Below are 8,643 nucleotides of genomic sequence, written 5' to 3'. Positions count from 1 at the left end.
GCAGCCCCTCCTAACATGAAGCACACCATTCGAGGTGGTGCAGTGGTTAGCATACTGGACTCTCATTCAGGAGGACAACAGTTCAAACCCGAATCCGGCCATCCTGATGTAGGCTTTCCTTGATTTCTCTAAATCCCTTCAGGCAAATGCCGGGATGTTTCCTTTGAAAGGGCATGGCTGACCTCCTTCCCCATCCATACCTAATCTGATGTGACTGATGACCTCACTCTTAGGTCCCCTCCCAAAAATCAACCAACCACCCAGCCAAGCAACCATGGAGCACAGATGTTATGTGGTACGTTTCGGCAGCTCTTCCACTTTTTCTGCTATCAGGAAGTCCAATTCCTCTAATTCCAAATTACCTCTCCAAATTTAATGTTATTTACAATAAATATTTTATTTTGACAACTTCCATAAACAACTGTTCTGTAATTATTCACATTCAAAAAATGTTTTCGTTACAAAACATACATCTGGACAGAGGCAGTTGGATAATGAATGTCCAATTACACAATGCAACAAACAACAATTCAAATCATATAAACCATATGTTATATAATTCATCCAAACAAATGCAGCTCCACTGACATCGCATTAGATATTTTTCATGGCTCAGGTACTTCACGATTTCAGCAGAGGAACTGATTTCCATGCCCTGTAAAAATAAAAATACGTAAAAATGACATTCAGCACACTGTGTAACATTTAAAAAAAAAAAAAAAGTTTGAGTCAATGTGTCACATAAAGTGCAACATGAAACTTCAAATAAGTGTGTGTGTTGCAATAAGACACCACGACCACGACCACCACTACTGTTGTTGTTGTGATAGTTTTCAATTTGAAGATTTGTTTGACGCAGCACTCCATAACTACTGAAATCTACAGCCATTTCAACCTGCTTGCTGTTATCAAGTTTTGGTCTCTCAAAATTTTTCTTCCACAAACTTGCTTTCATTACCAAACTGACCTTTTCTTGACGTTTCGGGATGTGTTCGAGCAACCAATCCATTTTTTACTCAAATTGTGCCACAAATTTATTCTCTCCCAAATTCATTTCAGTACGTTTTCATTAGCTGTGGGATCTTCCACTCTGATCACCATCATTTTCATTCTTCTACAGCACCACACATCTGAAGCATCTATCCTCTTCTTGTCTAACCTGTTTACTGCAAAAGTTTCACTCCATAAAAGGCTACACTGCACATCAAAATCTTAAGAAGGATTTCCTAACTTTTAAATGTATGTTCAATTATAACAAATTTCTCTTATTCAGGAAAGCTTTCCTTGCTGTTGCCAGTCTGCCTTTTACATCATTCCTATTTAGGCTATTTCTCTTATTTTGTTGCTCAAACAATAAAACCAATACTACTATTAGAGTCTCATTTCCTAATCTCATTCCCTCAACATCTGATTCCATTACCTTTTTATTTTTACTTTTTTTTATGTTCATCCTATAACTTCTTTTCAAAACACTATTCAATCCAATCCGTTCAACTGATTTTCTATGTCCTATACCAACTGACACACTTCAATATAATCACGAACTGAAAAGTTTTTATTTTCTCTCCCTTACCTTTAATTCTCTTTCCAAGTTTCTCCTTATTTCCTTTACTGCTTGCTCGATATACAGACAATAAATTCAGGGACAGGCTACAACCCTGTCTCAGTTACTTCTCAATTGCTGCTTCCCTTCCTTGTCCTACGACTGTTATAACTGTCATCTTGTGTTGTAAATAACATGTCTCTTGTTACCTTTAGAATTTCGAAGAGTGCATTTCACACAACACTGTCAAAAGATTTAGAGATATCAATGCTATAGATGTAGGTTTGCTTTTCTCCAACCTACCTTCCTACAGTTCTCAATAACCCAAACTGATCTTCCCCAAGGTTGACTTCTACTGGTCTTTCCATTCTTCTGTTAAATCTGTGGCAGTATTTTGCAGCTATGACAACCTGATGCTTGAGTAATAATGATACCTGCCAGTGACTGTCTTCTTTAGAATTGGAATTATCACACTCTTCTTGAAGTGTGAAAAGTTAGCTTGGGATACCTTTGTTCAAGTGTCAACAAGCATTCTAGGAAATAAGAGAGCAGAAAACTACACTCCTGGAAATGGAAAAAAGAACACATTGACACCGGTGTGTCAGACCCACCATACTTGCTCCGGACACTGCGAGAGGGCTGTACAAGCAATGATCACACGCACGGCACAGCGGACACACCAGGAACTGCGGTGTTGGCCGTCGAATGGCGCTAGCTGCGCAGCATTTGTGCACCGCCGCCGTCAGTGTCAGCCAGTTTGCCGTGGCATACGGAGCTCCATCGCAGTCTTTAACACTGGTAGCATGCCGCGACAGCGTGGACGTGAACCGTATGTGCAGTTGACGGACTTTGAGCGAGGGCGTATAGTGTGCATGCGGGAGGCCGGGTGGACGTACCGCTGAATTGCTCAACACGTGGGGCGTGAGGTCTCCACAGTACATCGATGTTGTCGCCAGTGGTCGGCGGAAGGTGCACGTGCCCGTCGACCTGGGACCGGACCGCAGCAACGCACGGATGCACGCCAAGACCGTAGGATCCTACGCAGTGCCGTAGGGGACCGCACCGCCACTTCCCAGCAAATTAGGGACACTGTTGCTCCTGGGGTATCGGCGAGGACCATTCGCAACCGTCTCCATGAAGCTGGGCTACGGTCCCGCACACCGTTAGGCCGTCTTCCGCTCACGCCCCAACATCGTGCAGCCCGCCTCCAGTGGTGTCGCGACAGGCGTGAATGGAGGGACGAATGGAGACGTGTCGTCTTCAGCGATGAGAGTCGCTTCTGCCTTGGTGCCAATGATGGTCGTATGCGTGTTTGGCGCCGTGCAGGTGAGCGCCACAATCAGGACTGCATACAACCGAGGTACACAGGGCCAACACCCGGCATCATGGTGTGGGGAGGGATCTCCTACACTGGCTGTACACCACTGGTGATCGTCGAGGGGACACTGAATAGTGCACGGTACATCCAAACCGTCATTGAACCCATGGTTCTACCATTCCTAGACCGGCAAGGGAACTTGCTGTTCCAACAGGACAATGCACGTCCGCATGTATCCCGTGCCACCCAACGTGCTCTAGAAGGTGTAAGTCAACTACCCTGGCCAGCAAGATTTCCGGATCTGTCCCCCATTGAGCATGTTTGGGACTGGATGAAGCGTCGTCTCACGCGGTCTGCACGTCCAGCACGAACGCTGGTCCAACTGAGGCGCCAGGTGGAAATGGCATGGCAAGCCGTTCCACAGGACTACATCCAGCATCTCTACGATCGTCTCCATGGGAGCATAGCAGCCTGCATTGCTGCGAAAGGTGGATATACACTGTACTAGTGCCGACATTGTGCATGCTCTGTTGCCTGTGTCTATGTGCCTGTGGTTCTGTCAGTGTGATCATGTGATGTATCTGACCCCAGGAATGTGTCAATAAAGTTTCCCCTTCCTGGGACAATGAATTCACGGTGTTCTTATTTCAATTTCCAGGAGTGTATAAGGCTCTTGTGGGCAATCTTCTGCACTGCTACAGTAGATTGGGATGCAACATGTCTTTAAAGTTACATTTCCTAAAGACCCACTTGGGACTTCTTTCCTGACAACTATGGTACTGTAACCAATGAGCATGGAGAATGCTCAGACCAGCAAATTTCAGACATGGAAATGAGACGCCAGTGAAAGTGGAGTGCATCAACTTTAGCCAATTACTGCTAGACACTTATCAGGGAATCACTGACAAAAAACTACAAATGCCATGCACAGTGACCTTCCTCTGAGGGATAATAATAAGGTAAATACATGCATAAACTTATACAGGCAATGACAAAGTTGCCAGAACTTCAAAACGAGAGCTAATCTTGCACTTTCATTGACATTTTCATTATCAGCACCCATGAAAGCATAAAAATAGCCATTTTCAAGCCAGTTGCAGAAAAAAGTAAATTTTTGTTGGCTATGTAATTAGGGATCTGAAAATTTGAAAATATTCACTTTTTTTAATGATTAGATGTACAAATTTTGGTTGTCATGCTATGTTCCTGATAGTAATGCCTTAATGCTTTGAAATAACATTCTGCTGACTGAGGAGCTTTATGACCCGAATATTTGCATTTGCAAAAATTTTAAGTTTTCTCTCCAAAATGGTTTTTGCTTGTTTTCTACTTTTGGCTGTTTTCATGCTTTCAACAAATGACTGTTTCTGTTGAGAAGCAGCAGCAACATTTTCCTGCTGGTGAACCGAGTGCTTTTCTGATTTAAGGTATTTTTATATTACTTTCCTCTCCCCATCCAATTTGATAATTACAAAACCTGCAGAATACAAATTTTGACCTTTTGTGCGCACTCAGCCATGCGAACCACACTGACAATGCTACAGATAGAACCAATGAAGTATTAACATAGAATAAGAACTAAAATTACTTCAGGGGAAGAAATACGCCGAAAGGTTTTGTTTTTCGGTCACAACAGTACGGAGTGTGGACACTATAAACTGCCAGTTGGCCACAAGCATAAACTAGAATTATTAGTGCCAGAGGGGAGAGGAGCAGTGCAGGGAAACAAGTCCTGCCTCTGTCTCTCAGGGCAGCAGCCAGCACCCACACTGTGTGTTCCTGTGGAAGCAAAACTGACACATGGGTACAGGGACCACTGGTCCTTTACACGCCAAGTTTGGCTGTTTATAAAGAGGTAATTCAGGCCCAATCTACTGGTATCTGGTGCAACCACAGTTCTAAACACCCACTCCCTAAAACTGCCACATAAAACATGTTTGCGTTATACCAACTTTTGAATTTAAGTTAGCAGAAAAAGAAACTTCCCGGCAGATTAAAACTGTGTGCAAAGGTCCTGAGTTCGAGTCTTGGTCCGGCATACAGTTTTAACCTGCCAGGAAGTTTCATATCAGCGCACACTCCGCTGCAGAGTGAAAATCTCATTCTGGTTAGCGGAAAAACATATGCATTTATTTGTTCTAAGAAGCACGGTCGTACCACTGAGTGCTATGGTGCATTACATGGCATTTATTTTATACAGACCATTCAACTGCAGAACCACCCACAATTGTTATGGCATCAGAGCACTGATTACACTAATACACTACGTGATCAAAAGTATCCAGACACCTGGTTGAAAATGACTTTTAAGTTAGTGGTGCTCTCCATCAGTAACGCTGGAATTCAATACGGTGCTGGCCCACCCTTAGCCATGAAAACAGCTTCCACACTTGCAGGCATACGTTCACTCAGGTGCTGGAAGGTTTCTTGGGGAAAGGCAGCCCATTCTTCACGGAGTGCTGCACTGAGGAAAGGTATCAATGTCTGTCTGTGAGCTCTGCGTCGGCATTCCAAACCTTCCCAAAGTGTTTTTTTTTTTTAGGGCGCAAAACTGCTATGGTCATTAGCGCCCGGTCCGTGACTTAGGAAACTGTAAAAAACCGAAATTGAAAACCAGGAGCAATGGGAATGAAAGTCATAAAATTGGAGAAACTAAAAGCAGAAGGAAGGCTTAAAAATCCACTACAGAAAGGGGTTGGTTGTCCCCAAAAAAAGCTTCAGATGACTGACGTCATTTCACTGGCACTAATAAACTTGAGATGGCGGTCGGCTGAGCGCGTGTCATCTGCTAAAATCGACGATATATCAGGCGATAGCTGTAGACGGGAGCGTAACGGATTAAAATAGGGGCACTCAATTAAAAGGTGTCTTACCGCTTAAAAGATGCCGCTTAAAAGATGTAGATGGCTAAAAAGACAGTGCCCTATCCGGAGTCTAGTTAAAATTACCTCCTCCTGACGACGCGTTCGGGAGAAAGAGGTCCAAGCACAAGGAAGATCTTTCACGTCCCGCAATTTATTATGGGGAAGTGTCGACCAATGCGTGTGCCATAAATTAACAACACGACGACATAAAACGCTCCGTAGATCGGCGAAGGGAATCGATTGAATAGCTGGCCGAGGAAGAGAGACTGCAGCCTTGGCCGCAATATCGGCCGCCTCATTTCCACAGATACCAACATGTCCCGGGAGCCAGAGAAACGCCACCGAAACGCCCCCCAGGTGGAGCAAGTGCAGACAGTCCTGAATCCGGTGGACCAAAGGGTGCACAGGGTAAAGAGCTTGGGGACTGAGGAGAGAGCTGAGAGGATCTGAGCAGATAACGTACTGTATCCGCTGATGGCGGCGGATGTAGTGGACAGCCTGGAGAACAGCGTAAAGCTCCGCAGTATAAACCGAACACTGGTCGGGAAGCCGAAAGGGATTTGGGGTGTCGCCAACAATATAGGCACTCCCTACACCGAACGATGTTTTCGAGCCGTCGGTGTAAATAAATGTGGCGTCCGTCATTTGTGCACATAGAGCAGCAAATGACCGACGATAAACAAGTGTAGGGGTACCATCCTTGGGAAATTGACAAAGGTCACGGAGCAGGCAGATCCGGGGACGGAGCCATGGCGGTGCTGTACCCCAAGTTGTCAAGAAGGTTTTAGGAAAGCGGAAGGAAAGAGAATGGAGCAGTTGACGGAAGCGGACTCCCGGGGGTAGTAGGGAGGAGGAGCGGCCTGCATACCCTACATCAAAGGAGGCGTCGAAAAAATGTCATGGGCTGGATTAGCAGGCATGGAAGACAGATGGCTAGCATAACGACTCAGAAGGACTGCTCGCCGATTGGACAGCGGAGGTTCAGCAGTCTCAGCATAAAGGCTAGTGTAAAAAGCTCCAGACACTAAACGTAATCCACGGTGGTGGATAGAGTCGAGACGCCGAAGAATAGACGGCCGAGCAGAGGAGTAGACTATGCTTCCACAATCCAATTTCAAGCGCACTAAGGCGCGATAGAGGCGGAGAAGGACCACTCGGTCCGCTCCCCAGGAGGTGCCATTCAGGACACGGAGGGTGTTAAGCGATCGCAGACAGCGAGCCGAAAGATAGGAAACGTGGGAGGACCAGCACAGTTTCCTGTCAAACATAAGACCCAAGAATTTAGCGATGTCTGAAAACGGAAGGTTGACAGGACCTAGATGTAAGGAGGGCGGAAGAAACTCCTTACGTCGCCAAAAATTAACACAAACGGTCTTACTGGGAAAGAAACGGAAGCCGGTTTCGATGCTCCAAGAGTGGAGGCGATCGAGACATCCTTGAAGACGTCGTTCAAGAAGGCTGGTCCGTTGAGAGCTGTAGTAGATCGCAAAATCATCCACAAAGAGGGAGCCCGAGACATCAGGAAGGAGACAATCCATAATTGGATTTATAGCGATGGCAAACAGTACAACACTCAGCACGGAGCCCTGGGGTACCCCGTTTTCTTGGGAGAAAGTGCGGGAGAGAGTAGTGTTCACCCGCACCCTAAATGTGCGCTCTGCCATAAATTCGCGAAGAAAAAGGGGCAGCCGGCCTCGAAAGCCCCAAGAGAACAGTGTGCGGAGGATGCCTGTCCTCCAACAGGTATCGTATGCTCTCTCCTGATCAAAAAATATTGCTACCGTTTGGCGTTTCCAGAGAAAATTGTTCATGATATAAGTGGAGAGAGCAACAAGATGGTCAACTGCAGAACGATGCTTTCAGAATCCGCATTGGGCAGGTGTTAAAAGACTACAGGATTCCAGCCACCAAGCTAAACGGTAATTCACCATACACTCCAAAACCTTACAGACACTACTCGTGAGACAAATGGGGCGATAGCTAGAGGGGAGATGTTTGTCCTTTCCAGGTTTCGGAACACGGACGACGATAGCTTCCCGCCATCGTCTGGGAAAAGTACTGTCGGTCCAAATTCGATTATAAAGGCGAAGGAGGTAACGCAGACTATGGGTTGATAAATGCAGCAACATTTGGACGTGGATACCATCCGGTCCTGGGGCGGAGGAGCGAGAAGAGAGTGCATGTTGGAGTTCCCGCATGGAGAAAACAGTATTGTAGCTTTCGCGATTTTGAGAGGAGAAAGCAAGAGGTCGCACTTCCGCCGCAAGTTTCTTCGGGAGAAACGCTGGCGGGTAATTTGAAGAGCTCGAAATCTCAGCAAAGTGCTGACCCAACGAGTTAGAAATTGCGACGGGGTCCACTAATGTGTCATGCGCGACAGTGAGCCCAGAGTCCGGGGAGAAACTAGGCGCGCCTGAGAACCGTCAAAGCTGACTCCAAACTTCCGAGGAGGGAGTGAAGGCGTTAAATGAGCTAATAAAGAATCTCCAGCTTGCCTTCTTGCTATCGCGGACGGCATGACGGCATCACGCTCGGAACTGCTTATAGTGGATACAGTTGGCCAAAGTAGGATGGTGGCAGAAAACGCGGAGAGCACGTCGCCGCTCACGTATTGCATCACGGCATGCCTCGTTCCACCAAGGAACTGGGGGGCGCCGGGGCAATTCGGAGGTGCGTGGTATTGAATGTTCCGCAGCTTTAAGAATAACGTCTGTAATATGTGTGACCTCATCGTCGACGCTGGGAAAGTGACGGACATCGAATGTCGCTAGAGACGAAAAAAGTGTCCAATCAGCTTGGGCAAACTTTCAGCGTCGCGGGCACATGTAGGGCAGTTGAGGCTGCAGTCTAAGGACACATGGAAAGTGGTCACTCGAATGTGTATCATCAAGGGCGAACCATTTGAAGCGCCGAACTAG

General features: G+C 46.4%; 1 protein-coding gene across 2 annotated transcripts in view; it reads right to left on the bottom strand.

The window, feature by feature from the left end:
* Positions 1 to 371: 371 nt before the first annotated feature.
* The window catches only part of LOC126251427 (eukaryotic translation initiation factor 4E type 2), an 82,232-nt gene continuing 73,960 nt past the window's right edge, over positions 372 to 8,643 (bottom strand). For both annotated transcript variants that reach the window (XM_049951855.1, XM_049951846.1), the window contains exon 6: positions 372 to 655. In XM_049951855.1, the coding sequence (XP_049807812.1) occupies positions 622 to 655 (34 nt within the window). In that variant the 3' untranslated portion in view covers positions 372 to 621. The remainder of the gene's footprint in view (positions 656 to 8,643) is intronic.

This window comes from Schistocerca nitens, chromosome 1 (genome assembly GCF_023898315.1).
Source record: "Schistocerca nitens isolate TAMUIC-IGC-003100 chromosome 1, iqSchNite1.1, whole genome shotgun sequence".
Classification (NCBI taxonomy): Eukaryota; Metazoa; Arthropoda; class Insecta; order Orthoptera; family Acrididae; genus Schistocerca; species Schistocerca nitens.
This window is presented reverse-complemented; position numbering and strand designations above follow the sequence as displayed.